This window comes from Leucopleurus acutus (genome assembly GCF_964270905.1).
Source record: "Leucopleurus acutus genome assembly, chromosome: 20".
NCBI classification, from domain to species: Eukaryota; Metazoa; Chordata; class Mammalia; order Artiodactyla; family Delphinidae; genus Leucopleurus; species Leucopleurus acutus.
The window spans coordinates 29,111,735-29,127,574 of NC_139162.1; the positions used below are offsets into that span (position 1 = coordinate 29,111,735).

General features: G+C 60.3%; 3 protein-coding genes across 3 annotated transcripts; all 3 read left to right on the forward strand.

Annotated features, from left to right (window-relative positions):
- Positions 1–2,818: 2,818 nt before the first annotated feature.
- Positions 2,819–4,527, forward strand: LOC309976929 (metallothionein-1E-like). Its single transcript, XM_082862780.1, has 3 exons — positions 2,819–2,929; positions 3,509–3,574; positions 4,285–4,527. Exons 1-3 carry the CDS (start codon positions 2,902–2,904, stop codon positions 4,374–4,376), a joined length of 186 nt encoding a protein of 61 aa, XP_082718906.1. The 5' UTR covers positions 2,819–2,901; the 3' UTR covers positions 4,377–4,527.
- A 3,673-nt stretch (positions 4,528–8,200) lies between these two features.
- LOC309976926 (metallothionein-1E-like) lies at positions 8,201–9,909 on the forward strand. The gene is made up of 3 exons (XM_082862777.1): positions 8,201–8,311; positions 8,891–8,956; positions 9,667–9,909. The coding sequence occupies exons 1-3, from the start codon at positions 8,284–8,286 to the stop codon at positions 9,756–9,758; spliced, it is 186 nt and encodes a 61-aa protein (XP_082718903.1). The 5' UTR covers positions 8,201–8,283; the 3' UTR covers positions 9,759–9,909.
- A 3,755-nt stretch (positions 9,910–13,664) lies between these two features.
- Positions 13,665–15,290, forward strand: LOC309976933 (metallothionein-1E-like; the record flags this gene model as incomplete). The annotated part of the gene is made up of 3 exons (XM_082862784.1): positions 13,665–13,692; positions 14,272–14,337; positions 15,048–15,290. 3 exons carry the CDS (start codon positions 13,665–13,667, stop codon positions 15,137–15,139), a joined length of 186 nt encoding a protein of 61 aa, XP_082718910.1. The 3' UTR covers positions 15,140–15,290.
- Between the last annotated feature and the right edge of the window lie 550 nt (positions 15,291–15,840).

Here is a 15,840-nt window from a genome sequence, read left to right on the forward strand (position 1 = left end):
CCCGAAAGAAAGTGATTTGGATTTGGTGGGAATTTCCCGGCTGTTTCCCTGAGACCTGGTTTCAGAAGAAGGACTTCACGTGTTCCTCTGCAGAGTGATGGTGGTGCTGCAGTGCGTGGCGGGGGGGGGGGGGGGGGCCTGGTGGGGTTTATTAGCAACAAGTGTGTGCTGAGGGAACAGGGAGTGTATTTCAGCTGTTGGGCCCCCTGGCGGTCTGGGGAGGGAACTCCTATTGGATGGGCACTCCGAGAGAAAGAGGAGACACGTGGCTCAGAAGTCAGGACCAAGATGGGCCACAGGTGCCCCGAGTGCACAGGGCATTTCGGGAGCCGGCCCGTGCTGCGTGCGTGGGCGTCGGCGTCAGGCACTCAGGTTCACAGCCACCGTGCCACTTCCTGACCTGGCAAGTCACTGATACTCTCTGAGATTTCATTTCCTCCTTTCGATACAAAAGAATAATTTCAATGAGGGGGAATAAGCGAGATAGTGGCCTGGCTCCCAGCTCGGGCTTCCCCCACGGTGTCCCGTACGATCGCTCTCTCCACACTGACATCTGTGCACAGAGAATCCTTGAGCTCCCGACAAGCTCCTGGAGAAAGGCTCCCTGGTTTGCAAGCAAGCTCATGGCGAGGGCAGAGATGGATAGGAACCTTGCTTATCCAGTGCCAGAGGGCGTGGGGATGTCCTCCAACAAGCCCCGTGGAACGAGTCACCGCCACAGCGTTTGGACAGACTCGGTGAACCTGCATGGTCTGGAGTGATGGTGCCAATTCCAGAGAGGTTAAGCAACCTACCCAAGGGCACACAGCCTATACTCAGAGGACTAAACCTACACTGCAGCTGTCTCACCTCCCGGCCACACGGTGCCGGTTATGACATCACTGGAGGCTGAATCCGGCCTCTCCTTTTTCAGGGCTGCAGGGTCTTCGGAGACAGTCCAGCTGTGCTCCTGGCTGCAGAGGTGGGAGGCCGAAGCCCAGAGAGGTCACAGAGCTGTGCGGAGGGTTCTGGCTGCCGGCTCAGGGCTCTCCCACTGCTGCCTCTGTGCCAGGTGTTCAGTGTTCTCACCCTTCGTGGGATGACACGGTGTCCGGTTGGGCGCGGGGCTGCAGTCAGCCTGCAGGAGGGCCCGTCCCATCTGTGCCACTTACAGCCATGGGACATAACCTCTCTGTGGCTCCGTCTGCTCTGCTCTAAAGGGAAAATAACAGTGTCTGGCTCTCGGGATTAAAGAACTGAATACATGCAAAGAAGGTCAGAATATACTGGGCACTCAGTGAGCAATCGATCACATCACCCATTCATTTATTTATCTATTGATTTATTTGTTATCATCAGCCTAGGAGACACTGTTCTCCTTCCAGACACGCAAGCGAGGACGGTGTGTTTAGCTCTGGGCTCTGGGCCGTCCCCATCGACCCTGTGAGCGTGGGACCAGTACCCCCGAGAGGGTTATCCTGCCTTCACGCAAAGAGCCGTCGACACTACAGATAGAAGGCCGTGAGGAGCACAGTCGGTGTCCTCCTCACAGACACAGAAGGGTCCTGCCACTTCTGCTGTCACCTGCATCAGGATTTCCTTACCATTTTCTTTTCAGTGATTTTCTGAAATACGTTATACCAGAAGAAACCTCTCGAACGCTACTGAAGGAGAGAGTCAGAAGGTAGCCACGAAATCATAAATACATTCCTCCGGTGTCACCTTGGTCGCCCCCAGGATGGAGCTGGACATGGCAGAGACGGGCCGAGGACACGGCTCTGGGCCAAAGGGGACCTTGCTCACTGACTCCCTCTTTCAGCTGCGAAGCGACAAAAACACAGAAGCAGGGCACCACTCCCCAGCCCTGTGTGCCTGCCTCAGTAGCCTCCCGGTACTGTAGGGACTTCGGACTTTGGGAACCGGGCTCCGGACTGCTGTCTCCCTTCCCGGTTGGTGTGACAACTCAAAGAGCAGAAGTGACTAACAAGGCTTGGCATGGACTCCACGGTGAGTAACTGTCAGGACTACTCAAAGGGAACTCTATCCACTTGTCTCGCTTTGTTATTTACCGCCAGGTGTGCCTATCACCTACAATGATGCCGTCCCTGGGGAAGCATCCCATGATTAGGGAACCTCCACCCTGGCGTGGGGGTGGACCGGCTACAGTGAGGAGCGCCCCTGGAAAGTTCAGGCAAAGAAGCCCCCGGACAAATGAGCCAGGATCCCTCCAGGAAAGGAAAACACAAGAGACGCCTCGCGGCTGAAGGCCACGTTCACCGCGCTGCGGTTACAGGAGGCGGTACCGGAAAAACGCTTCCAAAGGACCGTGGTGGGGACCGGGGCTGGCAACGCCCGGGGACACATGGGGTCGGCCAAACGGTGGTGAGGGTCACATCCGCCTGCGCTCTCTGACACCGCTCCCCGGCTCCAGCCAAGCCAGGGACACGAGCGGGAGGCGGGGGCTGTTCTCGGGCAGCAGGAAACGGCGACCCGGAGGCCGGCGGCGCGGGGCCTGGGGCGGGGAAGACCGGAGGACGCGGGAGCCGGATTCCTGCACAACCCGCCAACACGGCGGCTGCTCCCGTCGGGCACATTGGGAAGGGGCGGCCAGGGGGCTGGGACACGGCTTACCGCACGGCACCCGGTTCCTCCGCTCCAGCCGGCACCGACGTGGAATCGTGCGCTCGGCCCCGCCTGTTGCTCACAGCCCGGCCCAGGGCGCTGCGGGCGGCACGGGCGGCGCGGGCGGCGCGGGCGCGGAGCCGCGGGGCGGGTGCAAGGCGGGGGCGGGGCCTCTGCGCCCGGGCCGCCTCCTCGGCCTATAACTCAGCCCCCGGGCTCCTCGCTCCCACACGGCCCCCACCGGACCCGTGAAGCGGCTTCGCCCCTTGCTTTGGACCTCGGGCCTCACTCCTCCTCCAGATGGACCCCAAGTGCTCCTGCCCCACTGGTAAGGGAGCCCTGCCTTTGAGCCTTAGGATGCCCCCTTCCCGGGCACAGGACGAGAAGGGAGGGCTTTGAGTTTTGAGCTCAGGAGGACTCCTGTCACGGGTCCAGGGCTTTCTCGGTAGCCAGGCTCCTGAGGGCACGTCCGTCTCCCTTTGCCTCTCCGTTGACACTGAGGGCACGGAGGCTCCAGGCTGTCCTTCTTGAGGTCACCCGGCAGGTCAGGGGATTGCTAGACCGGGAGCCAGCGTTTGGAGGAGGCCTCGGACCTGCCACGATTTGATGGGCAGAGGGGACGCTGCCTCTTTGGGGTTCAGGCCATGGGCCCCGGCCCCCGGCCCCAGTCGGCCTGGGCTGCGTCTGGAGCCCGGGACCTTCCCTGTGGAGTCCCATCAGGAGGGGACCTACTCTCCTTGGACCAGAAGAGAGGAGCTGGGGCTTCTCTATCCGCCCGAGTGGACACGAGCTCCCAGGGCTGGGTCCTGACAGAGGAGGAGGGCTCAGGGAGGCATTGCTGACCGTCTGCTGTGGCTCCTGCATCCCCGTCCCTGCTCACTGCTGGCCTCCTTTCCCTTCCCGGCAGGCGGCTCCTGCGGCTGCGCTGGCTCCTGCACCTGCAAAGCCTGCAGATGCGCCTCCTGCAAGAAGAGTGAGTGTGCGGGGCCTTCTCTGGGAAGGCGGGGTCTGGGCTGAGTGCGAGGAGGGAGCCCAGAGCTCAGCAGGCAGGCAGGAGCAGGACAGTGACCAGACTTCCCGGCACCCCCCTCGCCAGGAAGGGATTCACAGTCAGAGCTGGAATCACCTTCGGCACGACCGAGACCCAGGCGCGCACTAGAGAACAGGGAGACTGAGGCCCAGACGGGTCACCGACAAACAACCTCAGACCTGTCACTAGAACTAGTCCTCCTGCCTCCTGAGTCACGCTTCCGAATCCTCTCAGGGACTGAAGCACTTTAGGGACCGGAACCAGCGGCCGTGCGTGGCTTCTCGGACCCGGTGCAGCCCCTTCCTGTCGAAGCAGCCCAGAGCTCCCCTATCCCGAGCGGGAGCTGCTCTGTGCGGGCTTTGCCTCCACTTTGATCCTGAGGACTTGGCTCACATCACTGGTGGTGCTGGGGGCTGGCTTTCTCTTGTCCCCAGAGGCCCTGCTCACTGTCTCTCCAAGGCGCTGTGCCCTGTCCTGGGCACAGATGGGCCGGGCAACCTGAACCTAGTGTCTGAGAGCAATGACCTCAGGACAGAGGACACCATCGTAAACTCAGGGTCTGGGCCCGAGGGCGGCTGGGGCCAGGCCTGCTGCTGGGAAGGGTGGTTCCGGACAACGCGTGGTCCGACTGCACGCTGCCCTTGCCTCCCCAGGCTGCTGCTCCTGCTGCCCCGTGGGCTGCGCCAAGTGTGCCCAGGGCTGCGTCTGCAAAGGGGCCTCGGACAAGTGCAGCTGCTGTGCCTGATGTCGCGGAGAGCCTGCCCCGGGTGTCCACAGAGCAACCAGGACAAACCTGCATTTTACCGTTTTTCATACAACCGGACCTGACGCTACATTCCTTTTTCTATGAAATCTGTGAGTTGTAATAAAAGCTGTTGACTTTATTCTGGCTCTGTCTTCCTTGGTCTGTCTTGGACAAAGAGACTCCGTGCCCATCGGGGCTGGCGTGGGGAACTGGACTGGACGTGCAGAGACCTCGGCTCTGGACCAAAGAGTACCCCCCCACACACCCCACACCCCCAAAACACACACACTGAGCGTCTTAGCCGCTTAGGTTCATTTGAGCTTCCGTTTCTCAGCTCCAAAGGATACCCTCGCCAGATGACATAGGGCATTGGACACGCAGAGGACACACTCCCTCTATTCCCCTTAGGAGTATGGATTGCAGAGAAAGTTGCCCATTTCTCATTTTCCTTCTCTGGGGGCCCCTGCCAAACTCAGCGCTCGGTGATGAGAGCCTAGAAAAGTACCCAGAGGGGATGGAATCCCACACCCCTCTCGTGTGACTTCTGCACGGGGCTTGCGTCTAAAACACCCTGGAAAGACCTCTTTGTATTTTCTGCCACAGTTTTCACCCTGGTCAGTAAAACGGATCGCTAAGAAAACACGTCAAAGGACACGATATGTGACACCCAGTTTTCCCTTCAACACGTAAAACCACCTTCACACGTGGAGGAGCAATTCTGAAAACTGGACGCTCTCATATGCTGCACGTACGTTGAAAGTGTGCCCGAGTCCTGGGAACACTTCACAGATGCCCCACTGTGTGGACCACACACGCCTGGAGCAGCTCTGCCCCCTGCCTCCCCACAGGGAACATCAGTCTTGGCTTGCCCAGGGCTACGGACAGGACACTCGCCACCCGTGACAGCTCCCTGCGGGGGCTTGGCTCTGAATCTTCGCAAGTACCTCCCTAGGTCAGGCTGACATCTTCCCTTCCCTCAAAAACCAGCCCGTGGCTACCTGACACCCCGAAAGAAAGTGATTTGGATTTGGTGGGAATTTCCCGGCTGTTTCCCTGAGACCTGGTTTCAGAAGAAGGACTTCACGTGTTCCTCTGCAGAGTGATGGTGGTGCTGCAGTGCGTGGCGGGGGGGGGGGGGGGGGGCCTGGTGGGGTTTATTAGCAACAAGTGTGTGCTGAGGGAACAGGGAGTGTATTTCAGCTGTTGGGCCCCCTGGCGGTCTGGGGAGGGAACTCCTATTGGATGGGCACTCCGAGAGAAAGAGGAGACACGTGGCTCAGAAGTCAGGACCAAGATGGGCCACAGGTGCCCCGAGTGCACAGGGCATTTCGGGAGCCGGCCCGTGCTGCGTGCGTGGGCGTCGGCGTCAGGCACTCAGGTTCACAGCCACCGTGCCACTTCCTGACCTGGCAAGTCACTGATACTCTCTGAGATTTCATTTCCTCCTTTCGATACAAAAGAATAATTTCAATGAGGGGGAATAAGCGAGATAGTGGCCTGGCTCCCAGCTCGGGCTTCCCCCACGGTGTCCCGTACGATCGCTCTCTCCACACTGACATCTGTGCACAGAGAATCCTTGAGCTCCCGACAAGCTCCTGGAGAAAGGCTCCCTGGTTTGCAAGCAAGCTCATGGCGAGGGCAGAGATGGATAGGAACCTTGCTTATCCAGTGCCAGAGGGCGTGGGGATGTCCTCCAACAAGCCCCGTGGAACGAGTCACCGCCACAGCGTTTGGACAGACTCGGTGAACCTGCATGGTCTGGAGTGATGGTGCCAATTCCAGAGAGGTTAAGCAACCTACCCAAGGGCACACAGCCTATACTCAGAGGACTAAACCTACACTGCAGCTGTCTCACCTCCCGGCCACACGGTGCCGGTTATGACATCACTGGAGGCTGAATCCGGCCTCTCCTTTTTCAGGGCTGCAGGGTCTTCGGAGACAGTCCAGCTGTGCTCCTGGCTGCAGAGGTGGGAGGCCGAAGCCCAGAGAGGTCACAGAGCTGTGCGGAGGGTTCTGGCTGCCGGCTCAGGGCTCTCCCACTGCTGCCTCTGTGCCAGGTGTTCAGTGTTCTCACCCTTCGTGGGATGACACGGTGTCCGGTTGGGCGCGGGGCTGCAGTCAGCCTGCAGGAGGGCCCGTCCCATCTGTGCCACGTACAGCCATGGGACATAACCTCTCTGTGGCTCCGTCTGCTCTGCTCTAAAGGGAAAATAACAGTGTCTGGCTCTCGGGATTAAAGAACTGAATACATGCAAAGAAGGTCAGAATATACTGGGCACTCAGTGAGCAATCGATCACATCACCCATTCATTTATTTATCTATTGATTTATTTGTTATCATCAGCCTAGGAGACACTGTTCTCCTTCCAGACACGCAAGCGAGGACGGTGTGTTTAGCTCTGGGCTCTGGGCCGTCCCCATCGACCCTGTGAGCGTGGGACCAGTACCCCCGAGAGGGTTATCCTGCCTTCACGCAAAGAGCCGTCGACACTACAGATAGAAGGCCGTGAGGAGCACAGTCGGTGTCCTCCTCACAGACACAGAAGGGTCCTGCCACTTCTGCTGTCACCTGCATCAGGATTTCCTTACCATTTTCTTTTCAGTGATTTTCTGAAATACGTTATACCAGAAGAAACCTCTCGAACGCTACTGAAGGAGAGAGTCAGAAGGTAGCCACGAAATCATAAATACATTCCTCCGGTGTCACCTTGGTCGCCCCCAGGATGGAGCTGGACATGGCAGAGACGGGCCGAGGACACGGCTCTGGGCCAAAGGGGACCTTGCTCACTGACTCCCTCTTTCAGCTGCGAAGCGACAAAAACACAGAAGCAGGGCACCACTCCCCAGCCCTGTGTGCCTGCCTCAGTAGCCTCCCGGTACTGTAGGGACTTCGGACTTTGGGAACCGGGCTCCGGACTGCTGTCTCCCTTCCCGGTTGGTGTGACAACTCAAAGAGCAGAAGTGACTAACAAGGCTTGGCATGGACTCCACGGTGAGTAACTGTCAGGACTACTCAAAGGGAACTCTATCCACTTGTCTCGCTTTGTTATTTACCGCCAGGTGTGCCTATCACCTACAATGATGCCGTCCCTGGGGAAGCATCCCATGATTAGGGAACCTCCACCCTGGCGTGGGGGTGGACCGGCTACAGTGAGGAGCGCCCCTGGAAAGTTCAGGCAAAGAAGCCCCCGGACAAATGAGCCAGGATCCCTCCAGGAAAGGAAAACACAAGAGACGCCTCGCGGCTGAAGGCCACGTTCACCGCGCTGCGGTTACAGGAGGCGGTACCGGAAAAACGCTTCCAAAGGACCGTGGTGGGGACCGGGGCTGGCAACGCCCGGGGACACATGGGGTCGGCCAAACGGTGGTGAGGGTCACATCCGCCTGCGCTCTCTGACACCGCTCCCCGGCTCCAGCCAAGCCAGGGACACGAGCGGGAGGCGGGGGCTGTTCTCGGGCAGCAGGAAACGGCGACCCGGAGGCCGGCGGCGCGGGGCCTGGGGCGGGGAAGACCGGAGGACGCGGGAGCCGGATTCCTGTACAACCCGCCAACACGGCGGCTGCTCCCGTCGGGCACATTGGGAAGGGGCGGCCGGGGGGCTGGGACACGGCTTACCGCACGGCACCCGGTTCCTCCGCTCCAGCCGGCACCGACGTGGAATCGTGCGCTCGGCCCCGCCTGTTGCTCACAGCCCGGCCCAGGGCGCTGCGGGCGGCACGGGCGGCGCGGGCGGCGCGGGCGCGGAGCCGCGGGGCGGGTGCAAGGCGGGGGCGGGGCCTCTGCGCCCGGGCCGCCTCCTCGGCCTATAACTCAGCCCCCGGGCTCCTCGCTCCCACACGGCCCCCACCGGACCCGTGAAGCGGCTTCGCCCCTTGCTTTGGACCTCGGGCCTCACTCCTCCTCCAGATGGACCCCAAGTGCTCCTGCCCCACTGGTAAGGGAGCCCTGCCTTTGAGCCTTAGGATGCCCCCTTCCCGGGCACAGGACGAGAAGGGAGGGCTTTGAGTTTTGAGCTCAGGAGGACTCCTGTCACGGGTCCAGGGCTTTCTCGGTAGCCAGGCTCCTGAGGGCACGTCCGTCTCCCTTTGCCTCTCCGTTGACACTGAGGGCACGGAGGCTCCAGGCTGTCCTTCTTGAGGTCACCCGGCAGGTCAGGGGATTGCTAGACCGGGAGCCAGCGTTTGGAGGAGGCCTCGGACCTGCCACGATTTGATGGGCAGAGGGGACGCTGCCTCTTTGGGGTTCAGGCCATGGGCCCCGGCCCCCGGCCCCAGTCGGCCTGGGCTGCGTCTGGAGCCCGGGACCTTCCCTGTGGAGTCCCATCAGGAGGGGACCTACTCTCCTTGGACCAGAAGAGAGGAGCTGGGGCTTCTCTATCCGCCCGAGTGGACACGAGCTCCCAGGGCTGGGTCCTGACAGAGGAGGAGGGCTCAGGGAGGCATTGCTGACCGTCTGCTGTGGCTCCTGCATCCCCGTCCCTGCTCACTGCTGGCCTCCTTTCCCTTCCCGGCAGGCGGCTCCTGCGGCTGCGCTGGCTCCTGCACCTGCAAAGCCTGCAGATGCGCCTCCTGCAAGAAGAGTGAGTGTGCGGGGCCTTCTCTGGGAAGGCGGGGTCTGGGCTGAGTGCGAGGAGGGAGCCCAGAGCTCAGCAGGCAGGCAGGAGCAGGACAGTGACCAGACTTCCCGGCACCCCCCTCGCCAGGAAGGGATTCACAGTCAGAGCTGGAATCACCTTCGGCACGACCGAGACCCAGGCGCGCACTAGAGAACAGGGAGACTGAGGCCCAGACGGGTCACCGACAAACAACCTCAGACCTGTCACTAGAACTAGTCCTCCTGCCTCCTGAGTCACGCTTCCGAATCCTCTCAGGGACTGAAGCACTTTAGGGACCGGAACCAGCGGCCGTGCGTGGCTTCTCGGACCCGGTGCAGCCCCTTCCTGTCGAAGCAGCCCAGAGCTCCCCTATCCCGAGCGGGAGCTGCTCTGTGCGGGCTTTGCCTCCACTTTGATCCTGAGGACTTGGCTCACATCACTGGTGGTGCTGGGGGCTGGCTTTCTCTTGTCCCCAGAGGCCCTGCTCACTGTCTCTCCAAGGCGCTGTGCCCTGTCCTGGGCACAGATGGGCCGGGCAACCTGAACCTAGTGTCTGAGAGCAATGACCTCAGGACAGAGGACACCATCGTAAACTCAGGGTCTGGGCCCGAGGGCGGCTGGGGCCAGGCCTGCTGCTGGGAAGGGTGGTTCCGGACAACGCGTGGTCCGACTGCACGCTGCCCTTGCCTCCCCAGGCTGCTGCTCCTGCTGCCCCGTGGGCTGCGCCAAGTGTGCCCAGGGCTGCGTCTGCAAAGGGGCCTCGGACAAGTGCAGCTGCTGTGCCTGATGTCGCGGAGAGCCTGCCCCGGGTGTCCACAGAGCAACCAGGACAAACCTGCATTTTACCGTTTTTCATACAACCGGACCTGACGCTACATTCCTTTTTCTATGAAATCTGTGAGTTGTAATAAAAGCTGTTGACTTTATTCTGGCTCTGTCTTCCTTGGTCTGTCTTGGACAAAGAGACTCCGTGCCCATCGGGGCTGGCGTGGGGAACTGGACTGGACGTGCAGAGACCTCGGCTCTGGACCAAAGAGTACCCCCCCACACACCCCACACCCCCAAAACACACACACTGAGCGTCTTAGCCGCTTAGGTTCATTTGAGCTTCCGTTTCTCAGCTCCAAAGGATACCCTCGCCAGATGACATAGGGCATTGGACACGCAGAGGACACACTCCCTCTATTCCCCTTAGGAGTATGGATTGCAGAGAAAGTTGCCCATTTCTCATTTTCCTTCTCTGGGGGCCCCTGCCAAACTCAGCGCTCGGTGATGAGAGCCTAGAAAAGTACCCAGAGGGGATGGAATCCCACACCCCTCTCGTGTGACTTCTGCACGGGGCTTGCGTCTAAAACACCCTGGAAAGACCTCTTTGTATTTTCTGCCACAGTTTTCACCCTGGTCAGTAAAACGGATCGCTAAGAAAACACGTCAAAGGACACGATATGTGACACCCAGTTTTCCCTTCAACACGTAAAACCACCTTCACACGTGGAGGAGCAATTCTGAAAACTGGACGCTCTCATATGCTGCACGTACGTTGAAAGTGTGCCCGAGTCCTGGGAACACTTCACAGATGCCCCACTGTGTGGACCACACACGCCTGGAGCAGCTCTGCCCCCTGCCTCCCCACAGGGAACATCAGTCTTGGCTTGCCCAGGGCTACGGACAGGACACTCGCCACCCGTGACAGCTCCCTGCGGGGGCTTGGCTCTGAATCTTCGCAAGTACCTCCCTAGGTCAGGCTGACATCTTCCCTTCCCTCAAAAACCAGCCCGTGGCTACCTGACACCCCGAAAGAAAGTGATTTGGATTTGGTGGGAATTTCCCGGCTGTTTCCCTGAGACCTGGTTTCAGAAGAAGGACTTCACGTGTTCCTCTGCAGAGTGATGGTGGTGCTGCAGTGCGTGGCGGGGGGGGGGGGGGGGGCCTGGTGGGGTTTATTAGCAACAAGTGTGTGCTGAGGGAACAGGGAGTGTATTTCAGCTGTTGGGCCCCCTGGCGGTCTGGGGAGGGAACTCCTATTGGATGGGCACTCCGAGAGAAAGAGGAGACACGTGGCTCAGAAGTCAGGACCAAGATGGGCCACAGGTGCCCCGAGTGCACAGGGCATTTCGGGAGCCGGCCCGTGCTGCGTGCGTGGGCGTCGGCGTCAGGCACTCAGGTTCACAGCCACCGTGCCACTTCCTGACCTGGCAAGTCACTGATACTCTCTGAGATTTCATTTCCTCCTTTCGATACAAAAGAATAATTTCAATGAGGGGGAATAAGCGAGATAGTGGCCTGGCTCCCAGCTCGGGCTTCCCCCACGGTGTCCCGTACGATCGCTCTCTCCACACTGACATCTGTGCACAGAGAATCCTTGAGCTCCCGACAAGCTCCTGGAGAAAGGCTCCCTGGTTTGCAAGCAAGCTCATGGCGAGGGCAGAGATGGATAGGAACCTTGCTTATCCAGTGCCAGAGGGCGTGGGGATGTCCTCCAACAAGCCCCGTGGAACGAGTCACCGCCACAGCGTTTGGACAGACTCGGTGAACCTGCATGGTCTGGAGTGATGGTGCCAATTCCAGAGAGGTTAAGCAACCTACCCAAGGGCACACAGCCTATACTCAGAGGACTAAACCTACACTGCAGCTGTCTCACCTCCCGGCCACACGGTGCCGGTTATGACATCACTGGAGGCTGAATCCGGCCTCTCCTTTTTCAGGGCTGCAGGGTCTTCGGAGACAGTCCAGCTGTGCTCCTGGCTGCAGAGGTGGGAGGCCGAAGCCCAGAGAGGTCACAGAGCTGTGCGGAGGGTTCTGGCTGCCGGCTCAGGGCTCTCCCACTGCTGCCTCTGTGCCAGGTGTTCAGTGTTCTCACCCTTCGTGGGATGACACGGTGTCCGGTTGGGCGCGGGGCTGCAGTCAGCCTGCAGGAGGGCCAGTCCCATCTGTGCCACGTACAGCCATGGGACATAACCTCTCTGTGGCTCCGTCTGCTCTGCTCTAAAGGGAAAATAACAGTGTCTGGCTCTCGGGATTAAAGAACTGAATACATGCAAAGAAGGTCAGAATATACTGGGCACTCAGTGAGCAATCGATCACATCACCCATTCATTTATTTATCTATTGATTTATTTGTTATCATCAGCCTAGGAGACACTGTTCTCCTTCCAGACACGCAAGCGAGGACGGTGTGTTTAGCTCTGGGCTCTGGGCCGTCCCCATCGACCCTGTGAGCGTGGGACCAGTACCCCCGAGAGGGTTATCCTGCCTTCACGCAAAGAGCCGTCGACACTACAGATAGAAGGCCGTGAGGAGCACAGTCGGTGTCCTCCTCACAGACACAGAAGGGTCCTGCCACTTCTGCTGTCACCTGCATCAGGATTTCCTTACCATTTTCTTTTCAGTGATTTTCTGAAATACGTTATACCAGAAGAAACCTCTCGAACGCTACTGAAGGAGAGAGTCAGAAGGTAGCCACGAAATCATAAATACATTCCTCCGGTGTCACCTTGGTCGCCCCCAGGATGGAGCTGGACATGGCAGAGACGGGCCGAGGACACGGCTCTGGGCCAAAGGGGACCTTGCTCACTGACTCCCTCTTTCAGCTGCGAAGCGACAAAAACACAGAAGCAGGGCACCACTCCCCAGCCCTGTGTGCCTGCCTCAGTAGCCTCCCGGTACTGTAGGGACTTCGGACTTTGGGAACCGGGCTCCGGACTGCTGTCTCCCTTCCCGGTTGGTGTGACAACTCAAAGAGCAAAAGTGACTAACAAGGCTTGGCATGGACTCCACGGTGAGTAACTGTCAGGACTACTCAAAGGGAACTCTATCCACTTGTCTCGCTTTGTTATTTACCGCCAGGTCTGCCTATCACCTACAATGATGCCGTCCCTGGGGAAGCATCCCATGATTAGGGAACCTCCACCCTGGCGTGGGGGTGGACCGGCTACAGTGAGGAGCGCCCCTGGAAAGTTCAGGCAAAGAAGCCCCCGGACAAATGAGCCAGGATCCCTCCAGGAAAGGAAAACACAAGAGACGCCTCGCGGCTGAAGGCCACGTTCACCGCGCTGCGGTTACAGGAGGCGGTACCGGAAAAACGCTTCCAAAGGACCGTGGTGGGGACCGGGGCTGGCAACGCCCGGGGACACATGGGGTCGGCCAAACGGTGGTGAGGGTCACATCCGCCTGCGCTCTCTGACACCGCTCCCCGGCTCCAGCCAAGCCAGGGACACGAGCGGGAGGCGGGGGCTGTTCTCGGGCTGCAGGAAATGGCGACCCGGAGGCCGGCGGCGCGGGGCCTGGGGCGGGGAAGACCGGAGGACGCGGGAGCCGGATTCCTGCACAACCCGCCAACACGGCGGCTGCTCCCGTCGGGCACATTGGGAAGGGGCGGCCGGGGGGCTGGGACACGGCTTACCGCACGGCACCCGGTTCCTCCGCTCCAGCCGGCACCGACGTGGAATCGTGCGCTCGGCCCCGCCTGTTGCTCACAGCCCGGCCCAGGGCGCTGCGGGCGGCACGGGCGGCGCGGGCGGCGCGGGCGCGGAGCCGCGGGGCGGGTGCAAGGCGGGGGCGGGGCCTCTGCGCCCGGGCCGCCTCCTCGGCCTATAACTCAGCCCCCGGGCTCCTCGCTCCCACACGGCCCCCACCGGACCCGTGCAGCGGCTTCGCCCCTTGCTTTGGACCTCGGGCCTCACTCCTCCTCCAGATGGACCCCAAGTGCTCCTGCCCCACTGGTAAGGGAGCCCTGCCTTTGAGCCTTAGGATGCCCCCTTCCCGGGCACAGGACGAGAAGGGAGGGCTTTGAGTTTTGAGCTCAGGAGGACTCCTGTCACGGGTCCAGGGCTTTCTCGGTAGCCAGGCTCCTGAGGGCACGTCCGTCTCCCTTTGCCTCTCCGTTGACACTGAGGGCACGGAGGCTCCAGGCTGTCCTTCTTGAGGTCACCCGGCAGGTCAGGGGATTGCTAGACCAGGAGCCAGCGTTTGGAGGAGGCCTCGGACCTGCCACGATTTGATGGGAGGAGGGGACGCTGCCTCTTTGGGGTTCAGGCCATGGGCCCCGGCCCCCGGCCCCAGTCGGCCTGGGCTGCGTCTGGAGCCCGGGACCTTCCCTGTGGAGTCCCATCAGGAGGGGACCTACTCTCCTTGGACCAGAAGAGAGGAGCTGGGGCTTCTCTATCCGCCCGAGTGGACACGAGCTCCCAGGGCTGGGTCCTGACAGAGGAGGAGGGCTCAGGGAGGCATTGCTGACCGTCTGCTGTGGCTCCTGCATCCCCGTCCCTGCTCACTGCTGGCCTCCTTTCCCTTCCCGGCAGGCGGCTCCTGCGGCTGCGCTGGCTCCTGCACCTGCAAAGCCTGCAGATGCGCCTCCTGCAAGAAGAGTGAGTGTGCGGGGCCTTCTCTGGGAAGGCGGGGTCTGGGCTGAGTGCGAGGAGGGAGCCCAGAGCTCAGCAGGCAGGCAGGAGCAGGACAGTGACCAGACTTCCCGGCACCCCCCTCGCCAGGAAGGGATTCACAGTCAGAGCTGGAATCACCTTCGGCACGACCGAGACCCAGGCGCGCACTAGAGAACAGGGAGACTGAGGCCCAGACGGGTCACCGACAAACAACCTCAGACCTGTCACTAGAACTAGTCCTCCTGCCTCCTGAGTCACGCTTCCGAATCCTCTCAGGGACTGAAGCACTTTAGGGACCGGAACCAGCGGCCGTGCGTGGCTTCTCGGACCCGGTGCAGCCCCTTCCTGTCGAAGCAGCCCAGAGCTCCCCTATCCCGAGCGGGAGCTGCTCTGTGCGGGCTTTGCCTCCACTTTGATCCTGAGGACTTGGCTCACATCACTGGTGGTGCTGGGGGCTGGCTTTCTCTTGTCCCCAGAGGCCCTGCTCACTGTCTCTCCAAGGCGCTGTGCCCTGTCCTGGGCACAGATGGGCCGGGCAACCTGAACCTAGTGTCTGAGAGCAATGACCTCAGGACAGAGGACACCATCGTAAACTCAGGGTCTGGGCCCGAGGGCGGCTGGGGCCAGGCCTGCTGCTGGGAAGGGTGGTTCCGGACAACGCGTGGTCCGACTGCACGCTGCCCTTGCCTCCCCAGGCTGCTGCTCCTGCTGCCCCGTGGGCTGCGCCAAGTGTGCCCAGGGCTGCGTCTGCAAAGGGGCCTCGGACAAGTGCAGCTGCTGTGCCTGATGTCGCGGAGAGCCTGCCCCGGGTGTCCACAGAGCAACCAGGACAAACCTGCATTTTACCGTTTTTCATACAACCGGACCTGACGCTACATTCCTTTTTCTATGAAATCTGTGAGTTGTAATAAAAGCTGTTGACTTTATTCTGGCTCTGTCTTCCTTGGTCTGTCTTGGACAAAGAGACTCCGTGCCCATCGGGGCTGGCGTGGGGAACTGGACTGGACGTGCAGAGACCTCGGCTCTGGACCAAAGAGTACCCCCCCACACACCCCACACCCCCAAAACACACACACTGAGCGTCTTAGCCGCTTAGGTTCATTTGAGCTTCCGTTTCTCAGCTCCAAAGGATACCCTCGCCAGATGACATAGGGCATTGGACACGCAGAGGACACACTCCCTCTATTCCCCTTAGGAGTATGGATTGCAGAGAAAGTTGCCCATTTCTCATTTTCCTTCTCTGGGGGCCCCTGCCAAACTCAGCGCTCGGTGATGAGAGCCTAGAAAAGTACCCAGAGGGGATGGAATCCCACACCCCTCTCGTGTGACTTCTGCACGGGGCTTGCGTCTAAAACACCCTGGAAAGACCTCTTTGTATTTTCTGCCACAGTTTTCACCCTGGTCAGTAAAACGGATCGCTAAGAAAACACGTCAAAGGACACGATATGTGACACCCAGTTTTCCCTTCAACACGTAAAACCACCTTCA

What these genes read in the sequence shown, in the direction of transcription:
- LOC309976926 (XM_082862777.1), top strand. Translation starts at nt 8,284, where the DNA reads ATGGACCCCAAGTGCTCCTGCCCCACTG. An exon ending in CAAGTGCTCCTGCCCCACTG is followed by an intron (nt 8,312 to 8,890) that starts GTAAGGGAGCCC and finishes CCTTCCCGGCAG; the next exon opens with GCGGCTCCTGCGGCTGCGCT. An exon ending in ATGCGCCTCCTGCAAGAAGA is followed by an intron (nt 8,957 to 9,666) that starts GTGAGTGTGCGG and finishes TTGCCTCCCCAG; the next exon opens with GCTGCTGCTCCTGCTGCCCC.
- LOC309976929 (XM_082862780.1), top strand. Translation starts at nt 2,902, where the DNA reads ATGGACCCCAAGTGCTCCTGCCCCACTG. An exon ending in CAAGTGCTCCTGCCCCACTG is followed by an intron (nt 2,930 to 3,508) that starts GTAAGGGAGCCC and finishes CCTTCCCGGCAG; the next exon opens with GCGGCTCCTGCGGCTGCGCT. An exon ending in ATGCGCCTCCTGCAAGAAGA is followed by an intron (nt 3,575 to 4,284) that starts GTGAGTGTGCGG and finishes TTGCCTCCCCAG; the next exon opens with GCTGCTGCTCCTGCTGCCCC.